This window comes from Felis catus, chromosome B3 (genome assembly GCF_018350175.1).
Source record: "Felis catus isolate Fca126 chromosome B3, F.catus_Fca126_mat1.0, whole genome shotgun sequence".
Classification (NCBI taxonomy): domain Eukaryota; kingdom Metazoa; phylum Chordata; class Mammalia; order Carnivora; family Felidae; genus Felis; species Felis catus.
In genome coordinates this window covers 141,399,687-141,427,179 of record NC_058373.1, presented here as the reverse complement: position 1 = coordinate 141,427,179, position 27,493 = coordinate 141,399,687, and the positions used below count along the sequence as shown (strand labels likewise).

The 27,493-nt window shown below is 53.2% G+C and overlaps 1 protein-coding gene across 4 annotated transcripts in view; it reads left to right on the top strand.

The window, feature by feature from the left end:
- The window catches only part of BCL11B (BAF chromatin remodeling complex subunit BCL11B), a 97,361-nt gene that overhangs the window by 26,269 nt on the left and 43,599 nt on the right, over nucleotides 1–27,493 (top strand). For 2 of the 4 annotated variants that reach the window (XM_023256017.2, XM_023256018.2), the window contains exon 3: nucleotides 14,577–14,789. The exons of the other annotated variants lie outside the window; for them this stretch is intronic. In XM_023256017.2, the coding sequence (XP_023111785.1) occupies nucleotides 14,577–14,789 (213 nt within the window). The remainder of the gene's footprint in view (nucleotides 1–14,576; nucleotides 14,790–27,493) is intronic. 4 annotated transcript variants of the gene reach the window in all.

Sequence of the window (27,493 nt, the reverse complement as noted above, 5' to 3'; positions counted from 1 at the left end):
CCAGCGCGCGAGGGGCGGGGCTCCTCTCTGGGGTGGCGTTCCTGCGCGGGCATTTGTCTTGGGTCCTGGGGGCGCCCCGGGATCCCTTCTCCGCCCGCCGCCAGCGCTCTGAAAGGGTCGCGCCCGACCGAGCCCGGCATCAGCCCACCTTGGCCCGACAGAGCCCGGCAGTTCCCCGGATCCAGGTGAGGCCCGTTTGCAGGGAGCCTCAAAGAGTTCCTTTGTGCGTTTGTGTCCATCCAGGGCAAACAGTCCCGTCCCAAAGTGGTTTTCTTTGTAGCTTTCCACACCCCCCACCCCCCGGTGGGGGGAGGAGGGAGAGCCTGCTTTTCTAGAGGGAATTCCTGGGGGCTGGGATTTTAAAACACTCAAGAACAAAAGTGTTTTCCCAATTGTGTGGGAATGGAACCCTCTAGTAGAGTAGGGCACAAAGCCTCGTGGAATTACAGGGAATTAATGTCAGTCCTTCCTCCAGCCCGACTTCTCTTACAATAAGCACCCCCCGAAAGAGAATTTGTATGCAAATGGTCACCTTGCTAGGAGCCTCTCTTTATTTTTGCTTCTTAAAAATTGGCCTCCAATTGTTTAAAGCACTCCAACAGACCCTTAAAGACCCAGAAAAGCAGTGGTTGGACGCCCAATGTATTTACCACAAAGCTCTTAAGAAAATGTTCAAACATTTTCCCAAAGCTGTTACTCCAGAAATAAAAATGTATGCTGTTTGCCTATAGAAGATTAAAAGTTTACCTTCACTGTGACAGCTTTTCTAGGCTACAGTTGGAACCACGTCTCTATTTTCCATTATTCAGAAATAGGTCTGAACCAAACGGAATACATTTGCTGTAACAGGAGTCGAGGTAATTTTTAAAAATATGTATATACATATTTATTTATGATTTGGGCTGACCCAAATCATAACAGAATATCGCACTTTCTGTGCTATCAAAGGCTAAACTATTTTGTAAACAATGCCTTCATGGCATTTAGAGTAAGAGTCAGTCTTAAATCTCAGATTTAGCTATCCCGAACTTTGAGCAGCTTGCTTTTCTTCTGGAGGAATCTGAAGGCATTTGTCAATTTATTTTTTTGAAAGGCCTACAGAAAAGGTAACAAATTCAACACTTGGGAACTCAAAGCTGCTGGCAGTCCTGGACAGGAAGGTTTTCATATCTGCCTGAACTTGCTCGGTGATTTCTCAGACGTCCATTTATAACAGTTCCAACAAGATAGAATCTGCCTTTGAATATCTGTAAATATCTGTAAAGATCACAATCCGGCACTCGTAATGGTCCCAGACTGGAAAGGCAGATTCCCGTGTTTGATTAATATTTATGTTACCGGATTCCTTTACAGAAAGAAAGATGAAACACTAATTATGTGTGTGTGTTTGAGGGGCCCTATCCTAGGTCTCTGCAGTCCCTTTAGAGGGATGTGATACATTTTAGGATTTTTGGAAACAAGGTGCCTATGGGGGGAATTGTTCCTGTTGGGCTTGAAAGGCAGGTAACCGTGTGGTTGGCTGACTTAATGGCTCTTACACGGAGGAGGAGGAGGAAGCCAGCTTATCTCTGCCTTCTTTATTTTGACGACTCCACAGTGATAAAAATTATGGGTGATTTCTCCCTCTAGTTTTAGGTTAAGCCTTGGGGCAGGGCAGCGGAACTTCTCTGGTCTAGAATCCTCCTGGAAGAGAGGATTCTGTAGCCCTGCCTGGGTGCCCTCGTGCCTTCTGAGGGCACACACCAGTTTGTGTCTGAATGACGGGGTGGGCTGCTTTGTGTTGTGGTCTCTAAGCCACTAGCCCGGTCTGCGAGGTGCAGGTGATTTGCCCTGCTTTATTCAGGAGCCACGTGTGGGACATTTGCTTGGGAATGGGGGGTTTTGTCAGCCCTGATGCTGTTGAAATACCAATGGAATTGTTATCTAGAGGGATCCCGCAGAGGCCTCCTTTGGAGATGCAGTTAAACATCTTCAGTTTTATTTGAGAAATTGAGATTTCTGTGTAGGATTTTCTAGAAGCGTGGCCTCCCGGAGCAGCGCACCTGAGCCCCGGTTAGCCTTTCGATCCCTTTTTGTTGCCACTGGAGTGTTAGGGGCCACTGAACTCGTGGAAGCACCGGAATCAGGATGTTCACACAGTCTCAGACGTGTTTGTTCCTAAACAGCCCCGGGCAGATCAGTTCGTGTCTTAGTTTCTTCACCTATAAAATGGGGATCTCCAATTGATTATGTTTCTGCCACCGTATCCAGATACGAAAACAAACCATTCCGCGAGAGTGAAGTAATTGCTGATTTCAGAGACATCGCAAAAGTATAGACTCTAATGTTGTTCAGTCCACGGGGGCAGGGTGACTAATTTGCAAAAGGGAAAGGAATCAAATAGCTACTTGTGTAGCATGTCATTTTCAATGCAAGGAGGAAGAATTAGGGGATTTAGGGGGGAGTCTAAGGGGGAGGGCTTGAATTTTCAATTTAGTAACCTAATACCAGTAGGAAATACTTCTCCCCGATTCCCATTCATTTTGGGGGACTGACACGCCACCCCAGCTCTTTGTTCCTGTTGGGGACTGTCACGTGATTCAGAATCTTAACACGGAGTGGGGTTAGCTGCTACTCTTGACCTGAATATACCAGAAGAGGTAGCTTTACTGACGTTTGGAGTGTGGCCCCAGAAGGACAGGGGTTGGGCAGAGGGGGTGTAGACTTGGGGGTGCAGAGGAATGCATCCAGCAGGCAGCATTTAAGTGCACAGTCTTGTTAGGTGCAGAGGAGGAAGGAAGTCGAAGTCGGTGCAGACTGGTGAGGAAATTCTCCTTTTTTTTTTTTTTTTTTTTTTTTTTGGCCACCACCTCTCAAAGCTAACAAAAATAGGCATTTATGCTCCCAGAGCACACAGCTGGCTGTTCTGAAATGGCACCTTCACTGGGGAAACGGGGAGCCCTGACTGTCCTTTTGGGTCTCCATCTTACTTTTGGGTTGTTGTTTATCTTTTGATGAGGCTTGGTTCCTTTTTTCCAGCCAATGCTGAGTGGAACCTGAATTAGATTTTTAAAAGGAAGGACCTCTGGCAGGGCCCAAAACCTCTGGTTTAGTCTCACCAGTTAGAAAATACAGATGCTTGCTTTATGTATTTTGTTGGTTCACCCCGGCAGGACTCAAACCCCAGGCTTGAGTTTGGGGGTTGGCGGGGGGGGGGGGGGGGCAGCGTGGCACTCTGCCTTCTCCACCGGGGACTTGATAGAGCCCTTGTTCCCTAGCATTAGAGCCAGGGTAGGGTGGGGGGCACAGCAGATACCCGTAGCCTGCTTTGGAGCAGGCAAGGAGCCAGAAGCTGTCTGGTGCTCCTTAATTGAATACAGATCTCGCTCAGTTCCACGTGGCCCTGTGAGGATGGGCAGGGAGGGCAGCGATACTTACCCCCTCTCCCCCGTGTCTGGACTTGGAAGCTCAGAACCCCCTCCCACCAGCTTGAGGGGCCTCAGCGCGTGTCCCAGCCCCCAGACCAAGGCTTTGCAGAAAGACCAGGGAAGTGGGCAAGAAGATTGCGCGACGCCCATGTAAATATTGTTTGCAGGAGCTGGGTCTTGTATCTTTGTTAGTGGTGGCTCGTTAATTAACTGGCATATTAGTGTTGCCTTCTTTTGACACATGCGCGTATTTCGGGGCAGAAGAATCTTGTTCTCCTAAAACTGAACCGAACCGTTTAGGAAGTCCTCGTACAGAACCGCCTGCCTCCTCTCTCTGTCCCCGTTGTCCCCTGCTCCCTCTTCCTGTCCCCTCCTCCCCACCCTTCCTTCAACCCAAGTGGGCTCCTAGTTGCATAGAGGACAGGCACGTTAAACACAGCTAAATAAATCGTGTTTACGCTTGGCATTCTTGGTAGTGAAAAATCTGTTGCCTGTTTTTACTTCCTTATTTCTCAGCATTTGCTTCCTACCTGTTTTTGAGCACATGCCCAGAAATAGTAGTTTTGTCAAATGAGGGGATAATGCCAGCCAGCCTTTCTTGCTGCCAAGGAAGCTGCTGGATTTTGCAAAACAGAGTGACGTTTTTTTAGTGACACTGATGTTTTTTTTCTCCCCCCAAGAAATTAGGATGTAGCAGAAGAGCATTAAAATGCACTTGGGGAAGAAAAAAAAAATCCCATGCAGTCACCCCCGCGGCACAGGGACACGCGCGGAGCAGGTGCAGGTTTAGAGACAGGTCTCACGTTCGTCTGCACTTGGCGGCTCCAAGGGCAGGAGGCAGCCTTCAGATAGGAGAGGATGCGTAGGGCCTGGAGAGCTGAGTCAGGCTCCCTTCCCTTCAGCCCCAAGACTTCATTTTCTCTGCCATTTTGGATGATGTGGTGTAAAGATTCTGTTTTTCTTTTTTTCTGGTTGGTTGTGTGTGTTTCGTTTCTGAGGCCTTCTTGAGCAGTGCCTGCTCTGTGCTCTTCCTCTGAGGTTACCGTTAGATTCTAGTCCTGATCCGGGTCTGGAGCTATCATTGTTTATATAGAAGAGTGGCCAGGGAGACCCCTCCCTTTTTGTGCATCTTTATCCACCCTGTCCTTTGCGGGGGGGGGGGGGGGGGGGGGGGGGGGGGTAATCTGAAAAGTCATTGTCATGATATGCTGTTTGCTGGGCAGAGAATTGCAGCCGAGACAACAGATTAAAAAAAAAAAAACATTTTTTTTTTTTGAGCAGTTTCAAAAACCATTAAAAAAAAAAAAAAAAAAAAAAAAAGACAACGCTGAACGCTCCTACCCCAGGCTTGTCTTATCCGGGAATCTTTGCTGGGTTTCTGCAGTGGGTTCTGTCTGAGGCCCCAGCACATCGGCTCCGTTTCAAAGACAGCCAAGGGAAAAAAAAAAAATTACAACAAAATCAAAGTCCGCGTGCTATGATTTCCCCCAATTTCTAATGGGAATACCCTGCAATAGAAATGATATTTCCATGGAGGACTGTGCTACCGGTTTCTTTAATTACATTAAATAGCGGCATAAACCTCAGCTGCTTGTAAACCTCTGTTACACTGGCAGTGGCTCGGGGAGCGTGGCTAGATTGAAGCCTAAGGAGCAGCGTCCCCCGTGTTAATGTGCTAACAGTCTTTATTCAATTAATCCCGCGAAGTGTTAATTTTTACAAATTTTGTTGTGCACACACTGCATATCACCGTCAGTGTGTCAGGAGAAGAAAATGGATTTCACGTCAAAAAACAAGGAAGAAGGTGGCTGTCAGCCTGCTCCCTTAGAAGAAAATTTGTGATTGTAGCCGTCAAATGCTACCCATGCTGAAAGGAAGGCTCACAATATGTATATTACATGCCGTCTACATGCAGAAAACTCCGTTTAAAGGAGCTACTTTGTTGAAAGTAATTACAGGCCTGCTCAATGTTTTAGGCAGTGACATTTCAGACTTGGCTGGGAAACATAAAGAGGCCACAGAAAGATTTTGTTCTTACGGGATGCAAAGCAGCGCGCCTCAGTATTCTCTATGTCCATTAGTAGGAGGTAAGAAGAATGAAAAAGGAGAGAAAAACAAAAGACTCCGTCAACAGCAAAAGGCAGGGGAAAGCTGGATTTTTTTATTGATGGTAGAGATGGTTGCACGTAATTCTCACACATGTAAGTGAAACCAACAAATGCATTTAAACTATAGCAGTGACTCCTTTTCTACAATTTGTTCTTTCTTTCCTCCTATTTTCCTTTCTTTCCTTCCTTCCCTTCTTCCTCCTCCTCCTCCTCCTTCTTCCCCTCCTTCCTTCCATCCTTCCTTCTTTCCCTCCCTCCCTCCCTTCCTTTCTTCTCCTTCCTTCCTTTTTCCCTTCCTTCCTTCCTTCCTTCCTTCCTTCCTTCCTTCCTTCCTTCCTTCCTTCCTTCCTTCCCCACCTACTCACCAAGTTCAATTTCTTTCCCTCTAAAACAAGAAACCCTGCTGGCCCTCATGGTTGCACATTCCCTTACTGTGCAGGTAGGGATTTTAGAGTCCAGTCTTAATAAAGGTTGATGATGCTCTCAACATTCCTCAAATCCACGACTCCGTCTGTACCTGGGACTGCTGTCCCTTTTCCTGGCTGCCTCTGGCTTGGAGTCCTTGCAGTAACCTCCTTTCTGGGCACTCTGTTTTCTTGATGTGCTTTTTTATTGGCTGTGCTGAGTTGTTTTCATTCTCGATTCTGTGGGATGCTCAGAGTTCAGACCTCCCCCTTCTATTTACTACATCGTGTTCTCTGTGCGTGGGGGCTGAGCCAAAGCCAGTGTTGGGAGTTTGTGGGGCCTGCAAACCGCAACAACTTTTTGAACTCACCAGTTTTTAAACATGTTCTGTAGAGGACCAGCTTTTTAACAAGTGTCAGGATTCAGTGTTTCCAGGTCATTCCTCAGATGTCAGGCACAGTGGATGCTGATGGGGGGTGGGGGGGGGGCGGGGAGAGTGTCCTTAGTTTAAAACTCACTGTAGGCACCAAATCTTGAAGAGTCATCTTGTGGTGTATTTCTCTCCTGTGACATGTGGCTTCTGTCTTGACTGAGGTCCCTCCCTGTCCCCCCACCAACTCTAAACTAATGCACTCCACGGGGAGTGTTCATGGGGAGGGACATGCCTAAGAGATGCCTGGCCAAGGCTATCATTGGAGTCTGGCCACAAAGTGCCCATCTGGGAAAGGGGCATGGGATCCTGACCCCAAGTCCCAAATTCTAGATGTTTGGAATCCAGATGACTATCCAGCTTTTTACTTCAGTTCATAGGATGCGCTTTGTCTCCAGGAGTGCTTTGGGAAGGTGTGCGTGATGTACTGTTAATGGCTCCTAGTGTAACGTAATAGGACATTACTGAAGGATCTTGGGTAAATCGCAGTCCAGGGCAGAAACTAGAAGACTGAAGCAGCTACCCAGCCTCTGATCAGAAAGTCTGAATCTGGGGAAAAGGGGCAAATTTGTCTGCTGGGTATTGACCAGCTGTTTTTAATGGTGAGATTCAGAGAATCTGTCAACTCCTCTTTGTCCTTGGCCTCTGTGGATTCCCCGGTATGCATGGAGACATTTGAACGTGGCCTACGTTGCTGATATATGCATGTATGTGTGTATATGCATATATGTATCATCTCTGTCTACTAGATGTGCATATGCACATTTTTCTAACGGGTGAAACATCTGGTTTCACCTTCTGTTGTGCCCAGGCCTGCTCATTCCAGGAGCGTGGGCCCCGATCTGGTGGACCCTGACTGCTGAGGTCACCCGAGAGGACTCCTGTCTGTTTTTCTGTGTGCGTCTCAAAGCCGTGGTTCAGAGGCCTCAGCATCCCGGCCAGAGGACAAATGATGGCGGTTTATTTGCATTCCAGCAGCTGAGAGGGCTCTAGGGATTTCCCTGAATGATGAGCAGAAGAGTTGAAGCTGTACGTTTTCCCTGGCAGCTGTCCACTTGGGGGTGGAGTGGTCAGCCCTGAGCACTTGGTCAGTTTACCCTCAAGAGTTGGCAGAATATGATTCAGACACATCCTTCCTCCCGAGTAGCACCTGACATTTCCTGTGCTACTTTACCGGGCCTTTTGGAAGGGCCATAGAAGGTTTTGAAATTTGTGATGTAACCCTTACAGATCCTTGGCCCAGGGCGTTGCCCCAGAGTGTTTCGGCTTCTTGCATCTTGAGGAAATTGGGGTCGGTGGCCATTGAAACAGGTGCTTTTGGACCCGGCGATGGGGTGGGCGTATGTGCCTGCTTCTGACTGCAGGATGCAGTGGCCGGGGACGACCTTCCCTTTCCAAACCTTGGTGGAAGTGTTGTCGAAGGGCACGGTCATTGCTTTGCCTTGCCTCTCCCTTTTCGGGGATGCATTAAATGTTCAGCATGCTGGGGAGCGAAAATAGTTGAAGCGGTGATTCACTGTGACAGATCTCAGGAGTGCGCGAAGGGGGAGGTGTGAGGCGGAAGGTGGCCTGTCTCGGGGCGCTGGAAGGGATTTGCTTCTTGCTTCCGCTCGGTGGCCCAGCCTTCTCGGCGCCCTGATGTCCACGAGGGCCATGAGGGCATGTAGGGGTCTCTGGATGGTCACTGGGGAAATGGCACTTGGACTGGCCTCAAGCCCAGAGATGTTCTTGGAGGCCCTTGGCAAGCCCGCCGCTCCCTGCTGCCTGGCACCCGCAGTAGCCCTCTGTAGGCCTTTGGGAAACCAGGCAGGCCCTCTCACCTGCACGGGAAGGAATCCCCACCCTCCCAGCCATGTGAAAGGGCTGCCGTTTTTAGCAGGAAGCCAGAGTAAAGGCCCAGCTCCCATTGGAGCTTTGTTTTTATGGCCCCCATGTGATGGCCCTGAAGGATGTCTTTAAACACAGCTGTGCAAACCCTGTGAGACCTCATTTCCCCTTTCTCTTGCTTGTCTTATAAAGGACGCTAACACGTGCACCCCCGAACTCAAAGCCGTTGCAGCAAGGACCAGAGACCCGTGATGGGCACTCAGACTTGGCCTGACTTAGAAGGAGGATCCAAAAGTGGGAGGTGGGGACTTGGTGGCCTCAGCTCCACGCAGAGAATTTCTCGATCCTCCAAATGCTCTGGTGCACTGAGCTGAGCCGGGCTGCACACACAGCCTGCTCTCTTGGCCTGACTTGGGGACCTGTCCTGACATTTGTGGGTTTTCATGGTGACTTACATGGCGTTCACGTAAATGCTTGGATTCCCTTTCTGCTTTGTTGTTCATGATGATGATGATGATGATGATGATGATGTATTTTATAACGAAATGAAAAAGCAAGTTCTAGCGTTTGCTGGTTACCAGCCCTTGGTGGTTAAAAATGAAGAAAAAGACATTAAATGATACCTGTGGAGTGAGGGAATTTATTTTCTGAGTGCCCCGACCCCCCCCAACTGGTGTAGCTCTGAAATTGAGTAACAAAGAAGGCTGCTTAGAATCCTTCTCTCTTCGTGCTTAGTCCCCCCCCCCCCCAAAAAAAGAGCTGAGAGAGACAAATGGTGGGAAGGCTGGGTCTTGTGGGGTGAGTAGCCATTGCCTGTCTCATTTAAGGTGGTGCTCCACTTCTTTCAAATAGGAAATTGCCAAAATGGATGTCATCGGCTGCTAATTAGATGTATTTTAACTGCAGGATCATTTTACCAGCTAATACTGTTATTATGTGCTTCAATGTGAACCCATGGTGGAGCTGTTAAAATATGAGCCAGCGGCCCTAGCGCACAGCTAATGAAGCCTGCACGCCATCGGTGGGGCTCTTCCCTCGGTGCCTCTGAGGATGCCCAGGCCAGGCCCCGTGGGAAGGCTGAGTCCTTGCAACTTCCCAAGACATGCCCCCATTTATTCCCTGTGACCACCTTGTTTATGTGTTTTGACCAGGGTCCGATTTCAGGGGAGCCCCTCAGCTCTCTAAATCTCACCATCCACCCTCTCGGGCCTTTGGGCCAGCCTAGAAGCAACTCATGACCACCCGTCCTGATGTGCCAACCCAGGCCCCATCACTGTCGGCGGTGGGTGCCCCAAAACAGTCAGGCCTGAACCTCAAGCATTGGGTTTTCAAGCCTGAGCTGGCTTCCCTCCATCCTCTCTGTCTAGCAAACCGGAAAAAGAGTCCTGATTTCCCGTCGGTGTTGGGGGGAGGGGGGCTAGAATTGGGATGTTTCTTACATGCGAGCAGTGCTTTTGACTTTACTCGGTTCCTTGGTTCCTCGGTCTCTCTCCCCGCGCCCCCCCCCCCCATAGCATTTTGATCATCCTTAAGACAAAGTAGCTGGCAAAATATTTAAGCGATCCGAAAGAAATGTTTTTATTTGCCCGCGTGCGAGTTGGGTTATCTGCCGATCTTGTTTATGAAATTTGGGGCTGCCTTTCCAGCAGTCTCTTCGCCTCTCAAATCTTTCCCGGCTCACATTTCCATATTTCTGCGTGCATGTTCTTTGTTAATCACTTGGCAAGCGCTTATTTGAATATTAAAAATTTCTTTAATCATCAAAGGCAGGAGCACAGTCTCATGAATATTCATATTTTCCCCCCTCCTCAGACTGGATTCTAGTTCATTACCCTGCAGTAAAAGCCAAACAGCCATCAATCGCCCTCATTACAGGCTCTGGCGTTTTGATTGGCTGCCTGCTGCCCAGAGCTTTTTTTTTTTTTTTTTAATTTTTTTAATTTTTTTTTTTTTATTTTTTCCTCTTCTCCTATGAGCTGTCTTGTACAAAAAAAAAATCAACAATGCAAGAATAAATTTCTCTGGTTGAAAAACAACTTTGCAAACTTGTCAAACAGCCCTCATGGCTTGCTGCTGCTGAAGCGGTCACCAGCACTACCCCCGCACCCCCTCTTAAAAAAAAAAAACCCAGGAAAAAAAAGGGGGGGGAATTAAATAAATAAATAAAAAGGGAGAAACTTGAGCCTCAGAGATGAATATTTGTCAAGAGAGTTGACGTAAGTTTCATTTGCATAATGACTTTGTACTTCTGCATTAATAAAATTTGCATATGAAGCCATGTTAATTACTCCTGATCATGCTTTTTGCATTCATGCATAGTAATTTTCTCCGACTTGTGAGAATTAATGTCTTGGCATGGGGGGGAGGGGGCGCGGGGATTGTCAGGTTTCCTTGCTAGTGGCCCTCACTCACCAGCGCTCGCTCCCTGTCTGTCTCCCTCCTTGATCTATGACTCATTTTTGCGCTATCAGTAGGAGTTCTTGGCTTAAAAAATGTATCAATTGAAAAGCACCAGTAGGGAGAAAAATACACGTCTCCTGCACCGCGTCTTCCCGAGCGCCTGGCGCTGGCTGGGAATCTGGAACCCTCCGCGTGGGAGGGGCGCCGGAGGATTCAGCACTGGGAAAGGTGCTCGCTCCCCTCACGACCAGGCTCGGGCTTTTCCGGGCGCGTTTTTTTGTGTCTACATGCCGGTGGGTGTGGGCGTGCTCGCGGGGTAGTGCGCATGTGTGAGTACCAAGCAGGAACATCTATCTGCAGGGCCCCTCTAGGAGAGAGCGCGGCAGGTTCCAGACCCCCACGGAAAGGATGCCTTGCAAACTGCCTTACATCCTGATTTGGAGCCTAAGAAACGTTTTTAGGGATCTTATTTTTGGACCTTTTGGGGCCTCTAGAGCAACATTGTAACCTCTGTGAGCCTCCATTTCTTCATTTGTGAGGGTGGGGGTCGCTGGCCCTAAATACTATGATACGTGTATTCGTTGTTTTTTTTTTTTTTTTTTCTTTCCCTAATGAAAGTGAACTTCCATGACAAGGAATGGAGCCAGCCAGGGCTTTATTTTTAAGCCACCTGGATCCTGAATAAAGCTGACATGGCGTCTTGGTGTCCCTGTGCCACATACCTCGGTGCTGTTCCAATCCCAGAGGGGGAACCCACCTAGAATCGTTTGTAAAAGAGTGTCTTGCAGGGCTCTGCGGGTGCTTTCCAGAGCCAGGAGAGCACCCGGCAGGCATTCCCCGCCAGGCTGTGGGAAGACCCACAGGGAGCAGGAAAAGTTCCAGAGTGGAAAATAAATGGCCCATAGTAGCCGTTTATCCAGTGAGTGTTCGCTAGAAGCCAGGCTCTGGCCAGGCTTGCCCTGACCTTCCTTTAGAGGCAGGGCCCCGAGAAGGTGACTCGCCCCAGGTCACGTGGCCAGGAAATGGCAGAGGGGATTGGACCCACGCCTCTGCTCCCTCTGCTCCAAGGCTGCTTCTGAGCTCCGGGCTTCCTCTGTGTTGCCAGCGTGTTGCCTCAAGTGCTCTGTCAGGTGCATTCTCGATTTCCTGTCTGCACTTCTGAATGCACACCCTTCTTCCTTGAGGACCGGTGAGGGCTGGGAGGTGGCCTGGGAGGCCTGCTGAGGCCAGAGACACTCCTCGCCTTGGACTTTGCCAGTTGAACGATTCTAAGGTGTGCAGTTGGTGATTTTGAGTATATTCGCGGCGTTGTGCGACCATCACCGCCACTAATTGCGGAACCGTTCATCACCCCCAGCGGAAACCCCGTTCCCACCAGCCTTCATGCCCCTGCCCCCAGCCACTGGCAACCTCTTGTCTACATTCTATCTCTGTGGATTTGCCTACTGTGGACATTGACTATCACACAATGGGTGGCTTTCGGGGTCACCTTCCGCTTTTGCTCTAGCTTCAGAAGAGGTTTTCTGGAGTATCCACTTTTGGACTGAGCTCCAGGTTTAAGTTGCTCCGGGTGAGGGGGATCCCCCCAGGTCGGAGGTCCTCGGAGAGCACCTGGAGTGTCCTCTGTGGGCAGCTTAGGGTTAGAAGCCACTCGCTCTTGTTGTCCTCTCCCTGCCTCCGCTGAGCCAGCCCCTAGAGCAGGTGGTCCTCAGGTTGGAATTCTTAAGGAGGCTTTTGGAAGCCCCTCCAGGGGGCAGCACGGCCCCCACTGCTACCTGAGTTGGGGGACGACTTTGCCTTTACAGGCCCTGGCCTAAGCCTGGCCCTTCCAGAAGGAGAGGTTTGTGGCTGGACCTGCCCTTTGACCCTTCCTCACAACCTTGGAGACCCAGGTCCTGCTCCGTCACCGCTTGGGAAGACAGTCATCAAGCCCTGGACACTCCTGTCACTCTTTCTTAGCCATGGTAAATGGTGGTGGCTGTGTCACCGCTTCACCCAGAGCCTGGAGGCCTGGGTTTGCTCTTTTTCAGCCTCCCGTGGCCTTACTGAGCCCAGGGACCCTCCAGCTTCCCTCTGCTCCACGTAGCCCTTCTTCTCAGCATCCCAGGGCACCCCGGTCACTCCACCCCAGCTGCAGCCCGAGGGCTGGCGGGACATATCCGGCCTTTGGAGATGCAACTGGGTTCAAGTCCCAGATTTTCCGGAGCTCCAGCACCCCCTCTGGGACAGGGACAGTTTTCCCTGCTGAGTGACGTATTGGTGGTGAACTGCCTGCTGTGGTAGGTGCTCTGCACAAAGCCGTGTCGGGAGCCTTCCGTGGGGCGAAGCCAGACTGACGAGGACAGGGCCGAATGTGCAGTGTCCAGTGCTGGGGTGGGGGTTTAGGCAAGGACTGGCCAGGGCAGGCTTCTGGGAGGAGGCAGGTGACGCTGGCCTTAGGTGCCTACTTTACTTGGGGGCTTGCACCAAATGTGTGGCTGGAACTGTGTGGGGTCATTGGCCGTGCCCTCCTGGGACCGTCCCGGGCTCAGCAACACCCCGGGTCCCGAGCTTAGCCTCATCCGAGGTCCTCATTGGCCCAGGGGAGCCCACGTGGCTTTGGCTTCTTGGCAGGACATTTGCAGGGCTTCTCAGGGGTCCCGAGGCCCCCAGCCCTGGATAGCACACGTTTTGTAGAGGCAGGTGCTGTAGCTAAAGAGTTCTGGTTCCCGGAGCCGGGCGGCCAGGGTTTGGCGAGGCTGGCTGCTGGCGTCTACAGTTTTCTGTGGTCACGTCACCGGCTTCCTGGTCTGTGCAGTGGGTCTCCCAAGCCCTGCCCCGTGGACGTGTTGGGAAGCTCACTCAGGATGAGGACTGACAGGATCCTGGCTCGAAGTGGGCTTGCAGGGTCCCGTGGTTCTCCTGGATGGGGGAATCCCTTGTGGGGGCCACAAAGTGGGCAGACCTCCACCCTGCAGATCCGTGCGGGGTGGTGAGCGGCCTCGGGTGGCCTCCTTGGCAGAGCTGGCCCGGGGCCCAGCTGCCCCTCATCTCGTTGATGTTTTCTTTTTGTCTCCCTGATGCTTCCCTGCTCAATTATTTACCCGGGGAATTCGGGCTTCTTCACTTGTGGTTTTGGCAAGGGCTTCACACAGACTTTTGCCCTGGTGGTCTCTTAGCCATTTAAGATAAACGGCCAAATCAAACGCAGGCCTTGCTGGGGAGCCTGCGAGCTGTGGGGCTGGGCGGAGGCAAGCCAAGCTCCTGGCCCTGTGTCGTGGCTGTTAGACTGGGGGGCGGGGGGGGGGGCGGAGATGTCCCAGCCAGGGCTGAGGTGTTAAGAGGGGTGGTGGGCAGTGCCCGGGGTTTCCTGGGGTGGGGGGAGCGTTCAAAGCCTCTCGAAAAGCCTGGGGGCTTGTGTGCCGTGTGCTTCCTGCTCAAGTTGCTAAAGAGGACGCTGGGCTGGAGAGAGACACCAGCTGGCCGTCCGCCAGGCCGCAGGCTAACTGGTGCCCAGGTGCTCAGAGGTAGACTGAGGTGTTCGAGGCCTGAACACACAGCCCGTCCTGATAGGGCCAACGGTGGTGGCTTGGCGCTTCCCAGCTCTTCCAGAGGGGGGGTGGCCCAGATTTCTGGGAACGAATCCCTAAAGGAAGCCAGATCCAGAACACTCTAGAAGCCCCCACATGGCGGGTGGGGGGTCTTCCTGGGTACAGGGGCCCTGACAGCTTCTTTTGCCCCCGCCCACCCAGGGATGGGAGTCTGGTCCCAAGACGGCCCAACCTGGCAGCTGTGGAAGTAGGACCCCCTCACCCCTCACCCCCCACTTCCCATGGCCTCTTACCCGCTCCCCCAGCCTGTGCCCAGGTGCCTTCCCTGCAGGGAAGCCTGGCACCCCGGGGCCTCCCACTCTGGAAGGGTGGCCTGCAGCCCTCTGCCCCGGGCCCCTGTCCCGCACCCCGGGTCCCTTGTACGGTCCAGGGCCCGACTGACCAGTCTTTTTTATTGTTTTTTCTCCAGGGCCGTGCAGGCCTGCCCAGCTGCCAGCGACGGCCCCCATAGCTGCCTCCTCCCACCCTCACTCATCCGTGATCACTCCACCTCTGCGCACCCTGGGCGCCCCGCCGCCCTGCTTCCCCCTGCCGTGCTGCAGCGCACGCCCGGTCTCGGGTGACGGGACTCAGGGTGAGGGTCAGACGGAGGCTCCCTTTGGATGCCAGTGTCAGTTGTCAGGTAACAGACGGCCGCGGTGGCGGGGGGGGCGGGCTCCCAGGGGTGGCGGGGTGTGCCCTGGGCAGGGCCAGCCGCTGCCTCTCCCAGGTGGGCCGGGCAAGGTGGGGACCCAGGGAGGATGTGTGGTCCCACCCCAGTGGGGCACCGGGGAAGTGGTGAAGGACGTCAGCGGAACTGCACACTGGTGCCCCTGTCCCCATCACTTAGGAGGTCCCCGGACGCCTCCGCCCTTTGCGAGGGTCTCACTCCCAGAATGCATTCCTTCAGCTTCCAGATTTCATCTCTTTGGGCTGTTTAGCTAAACCTTAATTGGATAACGCTTAACATCTGAGGTTTTCTTCTGCCCTCGCCACGGCCATCCCCTCTCCCCCACCCCAGTTGCTGCCCCCCTCCCCGAAGGCAGCGCTGGGAGAAGATTCCCTCCCTGGCTGCCTGTGTCCATCGCTGGAGCCGTCCAAAATGCTGAGTTTCTCTTTGCCAGAATGTGTTGCCCATTAACTCTGAGACAGAAGAGTCACTCCGAAGGAGCCCTTCAGCTGTGGCGGTGGGAGGGGGTGAAGCCTTGTGAGGTTCCTGTGGGGTGGGGCTGTGCACACGCCTACTGTGCGCCTCTCTGCAGGTCTTTGCGGCTGCCCAGTATTCAGATGGGCAGATGGGGGGTCAGCACAGCGGAAAGACCTGTTTTCCATCACCCTCCCCATCTCTCTTCCCGAACACGACCCGCACTCGTGCTGTGGCCCAGGGTCCCTGGAAATGGCAGGCCGAGGCCTCCCGCCCCCTCCTCTCCTGGTCAGGGCCTGGTGCCAGGATGCTGACATAGACACAGGTGGTGGTGAGGGCCCTGAGGCCTGGTTTCCAGGCAGGGGCCAGGAAAGGAGAAGGGTGGGTGCAGAGCTGGGGCAGATTCAGTTTGTCTCAGCTTTGTCCCCAGGCGTCTTACAGGCTTTCCCTTGATTTGGGTAGAGAAAGGAAAACGGTTGTTACCGGACAGATTGTGCTTTAATTGAAACTGTCTGGAGGGACTGTCCGTGGTGGAGCCAGGTGGCCCTGGCTGCAGGGGCCAGAAGTCCCTAGGCCTTCCTGCTGGTCAGGTGGCCTGCAGCCTTCAGCAGCTCCCGCTCCGATGTCTAGTGGGCTTATACCTGGAAGTCACAAAGCGAAGACTAAACATGTCCGGGAAGGGGTCGGCACCACTGGCAAAGAAGCCAGCTCCCTGCTCGCGGCCACCCTAGTGCCCCTGGGGGATTGGGGCTCCCGTCCCAGCTCTGTAGGTCCGTGCTGTGATCCCTGCTTGCTGAGCGAGGGATGCCTGCTTCGTCTGGGCGGTTGCCCTGCTCTCGTGGCTTCCTGTAATTAGTGCTGCAGCCCCTGCAACCACGCGGGGGGTCGCGCTATCAAAGATCAGCCTGAGTGTTTATGACTAGACTCGGTCAAGGTCTGCGGTACAGAAACATGATTTCCCCGGCAGAGGTGCACCCGGGGCTTTGCTTAACCCTCTGTTGGCTCTGGCTCTGCTTAGAAGCTGCCGCCGTGCTGAGCGGGAGCTGTTACATCCCCATTTTGCAGATGGGGAAGCAGAGGTTCGGGGAGGCTGAGTGGCTGTCTTCGGGATGCCTCCCACCCAGGTCACCCTCTTCCCACGGAGCCTCGTGCCCCTGCCTGCATCCAGGGGTGTTCGCGCTGGATGGGCTCACATGCTCGCCCGCAGCCGCCGTACCGCCCGCTTCCTTCTAGGGACCGTGTGTGGAGGGCCTGCTGTGTAGCCAGTGCGCTGGGCCTTTCGTGTGCCTTCTTGGATTCAGTTCTCATAGGAACCTTAGGACGTCACTCTCCCCACTTTACAGATGAAGACATGAGGCTCAGAGATGTGGAGGTCTGATAGCTCACATCCATTCATCCATTCTTACACGAAAAGCCCTTTCTTGGGCACCTAGTTTGTGGCACTGGGCAGGCCAAGGAGTCAGGCACGGTGGACCCCTGGCCTCTGGCAGCTTGCAGGAGTGGAGATGGGGAGAGCGGGATCAGGGTCCCGCAGAGAGTTCGCTTTGAAGGGGATGGGAGGGCAGAGGTGGGATTTGACCCTGGCTGATCGTCCAGAACCTGCTTCATCTTTCGTATTGGCTCTGCTGGCTTAGAGGCCTTCTTGGGTTTTAGAGCTTGATACTCTGAAGGCTTAGAGTCCGTGAGCAGCCCCCAAATTGATGTCGGTGCTCAGGGAGGAGAGTGAGGCAGGGTGAGCTCTGTTCCTGGGGTCTCTGGGACCCCCCCTTCCTGACCCTCTTCAGAGGCCTGTCCTCGGCCTCTGGTGCTAGCTAGGCTGTGATTTCCAGGACCGTCTTCGTTCCCTGTCGGGTCCCCATTCGTTAGTCTGCTCCGGGTTGTTCCCCCCATCCTTTCTGATCAGTTTCAATACCTGAAAATATCCTGCTCCGAGGGTTTTTGTCCCTTTGTGGCTTCTGTCCCTGGCACTGGGCTGTTTGCTGAAGTGTTTTTAGTGCCTATTTAATTAGTAGTTGGAATGCAGTCATTAAATCCACAGTAACCCGTTAGGAAGAAGCAGTCCTCTGAAAAGACGGAGAGGGGCCACCGTCCTCACTTTGTTTTGTCTCTTTTCAGATCAGGATGCACTGAACCTATCTCTTCAAATTAATACGGAAAACCCCGGAGTAACCGTGTTTCACACAGGTTAATTGCATGCCCGTGAATGCACTCAGAGTTATTTATAGAAGGATGTGATTTTATGGGGGAGAAAGCCACACAGGTTTGTGTGTTTGTGTATCTCTCTGGCTGCTAGTGTCCCAGACAGCCCCGCCTCCCAGGACCCCAACCCCAGACCTCCTGATGGTCACGGTGGGGAGAAGGGATTTGGGCTCTTTGTTGCTTTTTGACTCTGCTGAAATAATGGGGGGGCTTTGAGTCTGGGCATTCCTGGAAACTGAAGTTTCTCCCCCGAGAAATTTCATGTAGGAACCACTCCAGGGCGCGCCCGTGGCGTCCGGAACCTCGGCCTGTGGTCCTGGCCTTTGCGCCACCTGGCCGGTAACTTTGAATAAGCCAGTCTCCCTCTCTGGGCCTGTTTCCTCTTCTGTAATAAAAAAATATATATGCCTATATACACTTACCTAGGTATCATATCATCTATTTACATGACGTTTAAAAATGAGACTCCACGTTTGACTTCTAAAACAGATGATACTGATCATTGTAGTTTCAGTTACAGGCTGCTGTGGATGACTGGGCACGTGACTTGGTTAAGGTTCCCAGGGCAGGGGTGGGGTGTTCAGAGAACGGTTTGAAAACCTCTGGGCTTTGGCTCCCCTGAACCTTTCCCCTTTCTGAGGTTTCTAAGAGTGGCAGGCAGTCATTAGAATGTATCCGCTGCCTGCGTGAAGGCTGCTGCCCTTTATGGCTTTGTGACCTTGGGCGAGTCATTTCCCTCCTCGCTCCTCAGTTTCCTCACCTATAAAATGGGGGTAATGATAGTACATGCCTTGCAAGATTGTTTTCAGGATCGAATGAGGTCATATATGCCAGGTGCCGAGCCCAGTGCCTCACGCTGAGTAAGCCCTGTGGAAGTTCTGATTCATGCTCGAGCAGAACGGGTTTTACAACACCACGTCATTACGTGTCCCTCGTGTGGAGTTTTACTTCAAGCTGGACCTCCACGTTCCACTCTTAGAGGCCTTCAGCCTCTTGGCTGGCTCAGATCATGTACCAGCATCGTGAGGTGGACAGGGAACCGAGAAATGTCATTGCATATTTAAAAGCCACAAATGGTCATCAGCCGCAGTGATTGATACACGCGCTTGGTGAAGTTCAAGGTCTCACGGGAGTGGAAGTGTTTGGATTTAATAGAAGGAGTCAGTTGCAGCCATTAGTAGATGCTGAAATCACAGGGCAATCTTGTAAAGTTAAATTCAATTTACTTTTCTACTGAAATTGTGCTTGCTGTGTTATTTAACTAATCTGGGGTTTCTTGGCACGGGTTAAAGGGACAATAAAGATAAAAGAATACCTGTAAGTAAATAGTAGGGTTTAACAGTAGACGGTATCGTGTCCTCCTTCAATTATATCCCAGTGTTCATTTGTGTTGGTTTTTATAACCGGAGCCATCCAATGGGACACTGCGGACTAGACCACCCTAGCTGTGGAAGCTTGATGCAATTAATACAGTCTGTCTGGAAAGTGGCCTTATTTCTGGAAGTTTTATGTTAATGATATGGTCTGTGCTTTGCACATTTTATACCAGAACAAGAAGCACGCTGTAGTTTCATTCTGGACTGGGTTTGATTAACACCGGAGGATCAGTGGGAAGCCAGAGGGTGATGCCGACCGAGGTGGCGGCACCAGCCAGGCCCCCACCGGCTCACCGCCTCTCTCCTGGTGCAGGGGGTGCAGGGGCGCCCCAGTAGGGCATGAGGGCCTCCCTGGAGACTCTGGAGGGAGGGGTGAGTATGGGGGTGAAGAAGAGAAGTGAGTGCTGGGGGAACGCGTGTGGACAGAAGCACTCCGTCTGGGGAAGGTTCGCGACGTGATCTTGCGATTTCCTTTGCAAAGTTGCATCTGCTGTGAGTCTGCCTGGGCTAACCGGGTCCCAGTGTCAGTGGGGGCTGGCTCGCTGCAGAAAAAGGGCTCGCAGGGGAGTCATTAAAAATTTAAAGAGTCATCTGTACGCCTTGCGATGTCTACCTTGCCGAGGGGGCCGGTGGTCCAGCATTTACAACCCATGAGTGATTCTTGCATGCCTGTTCCGCGTTCTGTTGTGGTGTCCTCCTGCCTCTTGGGATCACACCGCTGCAGAGGCTGCCCTGGACCCTGTCTTTAGAGCCCAGATGCCTCCTTTCGTGACTGGGGGAGGTACCAGGAGAAGCCACGGAGAGCTGGGGATGGAGGGAGGGGGGCAGAGGGCAGCAGGGCCTGGGAGCACCCCAGAAAAGCCCTCTATCCGGGAAGTCACGTCTGCCCCGACACCTATGGGATCCAAAGGCGCTGGGTCTCCAGGGACCAGACAGAGCGCAGTGCTGCCTAGTGGGGGAGGGGGGCGGGACTGAGGCAGGGGCACCTACCGGCATGACTGTCCTGGGATAAAAGGGGTCCCAGCAGCGTCCCGGAGAGGAGACCGCTGCAGCCACGCCAGATTCCATTTCACTGTGAGCCGGCCCTTCGGACGTTCTGAAGGCAGAGCTAAATCAAAGAATTCTGTTCAAATCCGCACAAGATGTTGCTGTTTTCCTGCTCTGACAGGAGAGGCATTTGGAAGTGCAGTTTCTTTCTTTCTCTTTCTTTCTTTCTTCCTTTCTTTTTCTTTTCTTTCTTTCTTCTTTTTTTTTTTTTTACAGCTGTCTTAAAAAGGAGTTTGGCTGTTTAGCACAGCTGGTGCTCATTACATTATGCACTGGCAATAAAATAGCATGTGTAATTAATTTTTAATGCGGCACTGGATGCAGCGCCTTAAAGCAGTCAGTGGATGTGAGGAACCAGCACTGGCCACCGACATCAGACATCTCAGAGCACGTGGCCACGTTCTGCGGCCTTAAAGGGCATCCGAAAGTGGCTGAGGAGGCTGGGGCCCTCCACGTGGAGTGGAGTAGTCCAGACGTGGGTTCGCCTCGGCAGACCTGAGGCTTGAGTTCCTGGCTGCTGACCTAGGACCAGGGGTCGCAAGAGATCACCCCGTCGAACGCCTTCATCATCTGGGTGGGTCACCGGGGCACAGGCTGCGTGTGACACGAGCTCTGGGTCCTTGATGCTCTGCCTGCTAGGCCCTGTTACCTCCTTGAGTTCAGACTGCAAACCGGGGAGGAGATCACCGTCCAGCTGAAGCCGCGTGAAACGGACGATGTGAGTCGGCGGCAGAGTTTTTGCTCCGAGGAGCCCTGAACGTTCAGCTTCTTGGGCCCTCAGTGTTGCCATCTGCGGTTGGAACACGCCTCCGTGTGCCCTAGGCTTGAGACGTTCTGTGGTTGTGCTCTGATCCCTGGCTTCTGCACCCCTTCTCAGGGCTCTGTGATGCCGATTCGTGCTTGGAACGAAATGTCACTGCGGACGCGTACCGTGCGGGGAGCCGTGGGCCCTGTGGGACCGTGCTCCATCCTTGTTCTCAAGGTGCCTGGGTGGGGATATGTGACCCTGGGCTGGGTCTCAGTTTCCTTCCCTGTGAAACGGAGCCGCTGGAAGTACCTGCTCATCATCTGGAGGCTCCACCGCGTGGCCGCTGTGTTGGGGTGGCCACGGCTGAGCGCCAGCGTGTGCAGAAGCGGAGGCAAGGGGAGAGGGGAGGGACAAGAAGGAGGCCGCCGGGCTGTCGAGAACCCTCGGGTGCCCCGTGCCCGATGCCCACGTGGCTGCCATTTCTTTGCAAGTGTGCTTGCTGCCTGGGAGATTACCGTTGGCCCTGCTCCTGTGACTTGCTAGTGTTTCCCACCGGGCCTACTGTGTGCCAGCACCATCCTGGTCACTTGGCAAACTTTGCTCAGGCCACCCCATCCTCCTAACACCCCTAAGAAGAGGCAGCCCCCCTCTCCTTTTGCTCACGAGGACCGTGGGGCCCCCAGCTTGTAGCTCTCCACTCCTGTTTCCCGTTGGGGTGCAGTGGCTCAAAAAGGGGCAGCGGGAATGCAGCTCGAGGTGGGAGAGCAGACCACATTTGAACATGGGCCTGGGAGCGTCCCCAAGGTCTCCCTTCATTCACCGGCCGTGCTGCTGCCTGATCGGGGGCAGGGCGTGGGGGTCCGGGAATGAGCGCAGTTGGGGGTCTTGCCACGGTGGTCGGGGTGCACAGTGAACGTGAACCACGTGCTCTGGGATACCCTTTCTCTGCTGAAGAAAACCGAAAGGACCAGGCTTACAGGAGCAGGGAGGTCCCTGCCGACCTTCTGGGATTTTCCTGATGGGGAAGGTGAGGCTGGAGGCCAGGCAGCTTCTTCCAGCGGGTGCCCAGTGACAAATGTGGATGTGGGTGTCAGCTGGGAGGGGTCCGCTGACCCAGAGAGCCCCCTCCAGCTCTGGCTGCCCCCGAGAGGTCTGAGCTGTGAGTGACTGCTAGGCACACAGAGTAACCAACCCTCAGGCCACCAGAGGGAAGGTTGAGGCCTGGGGCATGGGTAAAATTTTTTCTTATGTCCTCGCCCTCAAATTGGGTTTCTGGGGTCTGGCTGGGGGTCTGGGAGCCGGCAGGTGGCCTCATTGAAGCCTCTATCAGGTCTGTGTGACTCCGCATCTCTGGGTTTCCAGTGCCCGGGTGGCCGTGGTCCTGTAGGTGCCCCGGAGATGCTGGTAGACGGCCAGGCCCCAGGAGGGGTCGTGTTCGTGTCTGTGAGAGAAAAGAGGAGACACAGAATGCTGTTAGTTACCGCCTCATTTTTGGTACACAGTCCCCTAGAAGCAGTTTTTCTTCACCGGAGAGAAACAGACTTGTGTCGTCCTTAAAGCTCGAGGTGTTGTCTTTTTTTTTTTTTTTTTTCTTGGTGGAGGGGAACAAACTGTGCTTGACTTTTTAAACCCGAGGGCCAAGCAAGGTGGAGGGGCTGTGTGCTGTACATATTTCACAATCAAACCCAAATAGTCTAAGCCGTGAAATATAGTTTATCCAAACATAATCAAGGCTGGCCGGTTTAATCCAAAAATCTGTGGGGAGAAACCCTTGGTGGGCAGGGGTCCCTCAGGGTGGGATTTCGCACACAGCCTGCCATCACACCTGAGGAGAAGTGCCACCTGCTCACCTCTTCAGGCCCCTCCTTGGGGGTGGGCGTGTGACCGTGGTGTGTGGTCAGTGGGCGTGGGAACGTCAGCCCTGGCAGGGTCTTTCTTACATATGGCAGTGGGGCCACCCGGTTATGGTCGGGTTACCATTTCTGGGCCCTCACTGCGTGTCAGGCCCTCCGCAGGGCCTTCCTAGACATTTCAAGCTTCCCAGCACCTTCTTTCCCAGGAGGCAGCCTATTCTGTAGTTTGCAGGTGAGGAGACAGGCCGGGGAGGTGGTAGAATGCGCCCGAAATTGCACAGCGGGTCGGCAGTGGACGTGGGATTTGAACCCAGGTCTCCTTGGGTCTAGGGGACACAGCCTGCTCCTGTCCTTGCTCTCTGGCTCCCAGACCACCCTCCTGCTGGCCTGCTACCTGGCAGGTGTGAGTGGGAGCCCCAGAGGGAGAGGCGTGAACTAATGAAGTTATCCTGGCATGCTGGAGGACTGGCCGGAGCCCTGGGTAATAAGAACGCCTGTACTTCAGGCCGAAGACTTCAGCCGAAGGGGTCAGAGGACTTGGGACTTCTTGGAAGAGGTTAACGCAGAAATGGAGTCACTACCTGCAGAGACAGGGGCATTTGGAATCTTTTCGTAAATCCAGACATTTTTAATCCATGCCTTTGTTAATAGGAGGTGGGGAATGGCTGATGGGAGGGGCCCCTGGATGCACACGTCGGTCGGGAGAGCTGTATTTAGCCCGTGCCTCCTGATGCACCCTTTCTGGACTTGGCGTGTGCTTTGTTAACAAGTGCCTCATTTTAGTCTTCTTTTAGAAAGTTTATTTATTTTGAGAGAGAGAGAGAGAGAGAGCGCGCGCGCGATCTTGAGCTGGGAAGGGGCAGAGAGAGGCCCCCAAGCGGGTTCCGCACCATCAGTGCAGAGCCCGACGTGGGGCTCGAACTCATGAACCCTGAGATCATGACCTGAGCCGAAATCAAGCGTCGGACACTCAACCGACTGAGCCACCCAGGTGCCCCTCATTTTAGTCTCGATCTGATAGCAAAAGGAGCCACTGCTTGTGGGCCCACCGTGTGCCACGGGCTCTGTAAGTGTCCTCTCCGCCGATTCTTTCTCACAAGGGTGTGAAGATATGTCTGCTGGATCTTTTTTTTTTTTTTTTGTAATCTGTGGTAAAGCATACACAAGTTATCCTTTTAGTCGTTTTTTAAGCGTATGGCTCTGCGACATGAAGTATATTCACATTGTTGTGTGTTCCAGTGCTACACCCCCGCCCCCGCCCAGCTCCAGAACTTCTGTTCTCCCAAACTAAACTCCGTCCCCATTGAAAGCTAACTCCCCCACTTCTCCCTTCCCACATTCTACTTTCTGTCTCTACGAGTTTGACGTTTGTGAGTATCCCATGGAAGAGGAATCAGACAATGTTTCTCCTTCTATGACTGGTGTATTTCACTCAGCACGATGTTTTCAGGGTTCGTGCATGTTGTAGCACAGGTCAGAATTGCCTTCCTTTAAAAAAAAAAAAAGATACTTACTTTGAGAGAGAGCAAGCACGTGTGAGTGAGTAGGGGAGGGGCAGAGAGAGAGAGAGAGAGAGAGATTGAGTCCCAAGCAGGCTCCGTACCATCAGTGCAGAGCCCGACACGGGGCTCGAGCTCACGAATCGTGAGATCATGACCTGAACCCAAATCAAGAGTTGGACGCTTAGCCGACTGAGCCACCCAGGAGCCCCAGAATTGCCGGACGAATGATACTGCCTCGTGTGGCTACGCCGCGTTGTGTTTGTTCATTCGTCCTGCGAGGGATGCTTGTTTCTGGCTGTGGCGAAGGGTGCTTCTGTGCACGTGGAAGTGGAATCGCTGGACTGCGTGGTCATTCTGTGCTCAGTTCTACTTACTGAGGAGCTGCCCACCTGTTTTCTGAAGGTGGCAGTATTTCACGTTCCGCCTCAGCAGTGCTCCAGAGTCCTGGTTTCTACACTTTTCACCTGATACCCACCCCCCCACCCTGCCCCCGAGACTCGGGTGCGGACAACAACAACAGCCTGAGTTACGTGGTAAAACGGGAGGGTCTGGAATGCGGCCGGCTCTTGCTGAGCTCAGACGTGGCGCTTGTGGCTGTCGTGCGGGGCCATGTCCCCCAGGATGTTTCCTTTGAGGGTCTCTCACCCTGGGGTAAGGGTCTCTTATTTTTCTTCTAAGTGCTTCTTCCCAGGGACGGCCTGTCTCCCAGGCTGCTGATTTTTAGCAGTCAGCTAAACATTTTGCTAGCTTGAGAGTTTGGGGAAGAAAATTCTGCAAGTGGACAGTTTTCACTTTCCTTTCTGCTGTGTCCTCAGGGTGTTGGTTTGGGTTCGGTGTAGCAGGAAGAGCCGCACACTTTAGAGTGGGGACACCTGGGAGCAAGGGAGAGCCCGCTGGTGTCCTGGGTCCCGCCCTGCCCCTCTGCGAGCCTCTCTGGGTCCCCATCTCTTGGGTATCATCATGCCAGCCTTGCTTCCCCAGCTGGGCTGGGAGGAATGGGAAGGGCGGCCCCCTGAGTTGCACTGTAGGATGTCTGCCTGGGTCTGCCTCTGTGATGGGGTGGCCTCGGGTCCTTTGTGCAAGGGGGCTGGGGGAAGTGATTCTGGGGCTCAGTGAGGATTACTATGTAAGGCTGTGGTTTCTGTTGCCCTGTATTAGTTCCTAGGGCTACCATAGCTAATGACCACAGGCGAGGTGGCTTCCAACAACAGAAATTTGTCACCTCGCAGTTTTGCCGGCCACAAGTCCAAACTCAAGGTGTTGGAAGGTCTTTGCTCCCTCTGGAGGCTCCAGGAGAGGATCAGTTCCTGGTCTCCTCCAGCTTCTGTGGCTCCCGGCGTTCCTTGGCTGTGACCACATCCTGTAGCTCTGCTGCTGTGGTCATGGCCTCATCCTTGGGGCCTGTCTTCTCCTCTCCTGGACAATTAAAACTAAAAGAACAGTTGTCATTACACTTAGAGCTCACCCGGATAATCCAGGGCGATCTTATCTCAAATCTGGAACTTCATTACACCTGCAATGATCCTTCTTCCCAGTGAGATCACGGTCACAGATTCCGGGGATTTGGTTATGGACATCTTGTTGGGGGGGCACTCTTCAACCCACAACATACCCCTTGCTGGATTGTAAGCCCCTTCAGGGCAGGAACCCCATTTTGGTGTCCCTTGTGAACAACCAAGTTTTGGGACCGATTCAGGCATATGCGACAGAGATGTACTGGGTTGAGCCTGGAGCCGGTCTTCAGTGAGATAGCCACCTTGCCCCCAGGAATGTGGTGATTTTCAGATGCCGCCACCTTTGGGAAAACTCAGACTTCCATGTTTTATAGAAGGTTGTGTACCCCTCCCCCCATCCCGAGTCCTGTCCCTGTGCCAGATCAGAACACAATTATTAACAAGGGGGGGGGGGGTGGCTTTAAAAAAAAGTCTGCAGTGATTATTATGAGAAAAAATTAGCAGAGCTGAATAGGAACTAAAAATAGCTGGACACATACTTGCCTATAATCTATTTTTTTTTTTAAGAAAATATAATTATTTTTGTAAACTGGCTCTGAGAAGCCAGGAGTATTTTTAGTCTGCATCTTCTAAGACGTGCATCTTTTCAGGAAGAGCAGCTTGGAGCCCACTGGAGTGTGATGTCACCCAGCCAGGCTGCAGAGGCTTGCAGAGCAGGGGCGGGGGTGGGGTGTGTGTGTGGCGGGGGGAGTCAGAGGGTCAGGACCCAGTCCCGGCCCCGGTTTGCTGAGCATGTATTTGATGGGGAGATGGTCCACGAGCAGATGGACTGTGGCCTCCGTGGGTGCCGGTTGCCTGGGATGTCCCGTCCCAGCCCCACCGGGCCAGGGGCTGTTAGCATTAGGAGGATTGCAGCTGGCTCGCCACGGGGGTCGGGGTGGTCAGGGGTTCCTCGTGGGCAAGGCTGACCTGATCTGCCGCCCTTGCTTGATCCGGGTCTGAGTGGGCCTGCAAGAAAATACCCAAGACTTGAGGGAAAACATTCCATGGCTTTTTTATTTGGAGCCAAACATTGCCTCATGTAATTTTCTCCCTGGTTTTTCCCATTGCCTCTGCCAGTGTCCTTGGGCCTGGCACAGACCCCGTAATAAAAGGCCCTGTGTGCTTGTGTGTTTATGTGTGAGTGTCTCTATGTGTGTGCCTGTGTGTATACGTGTGTAGTGTGTGTGTATATGCGAGCGTGCGGGTGAGTGCACGTACGTTGGTGGGTATGTGAACGTGGGTCTGCATGCACGTGTTCATGCATGTGCACGTGTGAGCGCATGTGTGGGTACGCGCATATACACACTCATGCGTATGTGTTTTCATGCGTACCCGTGAGTGTAGACGAGCAGGTATGGTGTGTGTGTGCATGCATGTGTGTGGTGGTGCGGGGCACTTATCGGCACAGCAAGGGTCACCTCCCCTCCTCGCCCAATGCAGGGTGTTTATGATGGAAGCACTTGGATTATTTTCCTTCCTGAACTTTGTAATTCTCCCTGGATCGCGGAGTGCGATCGTGTTTCAGTACCGAGGCCTGCTGTGAGAGGCTTTGAGGGCGAATCTCTCTGGGGGTGAATTTGTCTTCTCACTCCCTTCCAGGGGAGGCTGCATCCCCGAGCCTGCCCCAGCCTCAGACAGGACCCACTGTTCACAGTGCTAGAAGACGTGGCCATGCTGGTGTGACCCACCCAGGAGGGCGTGCGTGAGGACCACGGGCTTTGGATCCAGATGGCCAGTTTGAAATCCCGGCTCTGACATGTACCAGCTCTTTGACCTTGGCGAGTGACCTAGCCTTTAGGACATCGGTTTCCTGGTCTGTGAAATGAGGTGGTGGCAGCTTGGTGGGACGGGTAGCAGCCGGCTAGCCGTTTAGCGTGGGCTTCACCCTCAGCACCCCTCACCCGGCCTCTGCAAGGAAGGCACTGCCGCTCCCGTTTTACAGATGTGGAAACTGAGGCAGCCTGACTTCAGAACCCTTAACT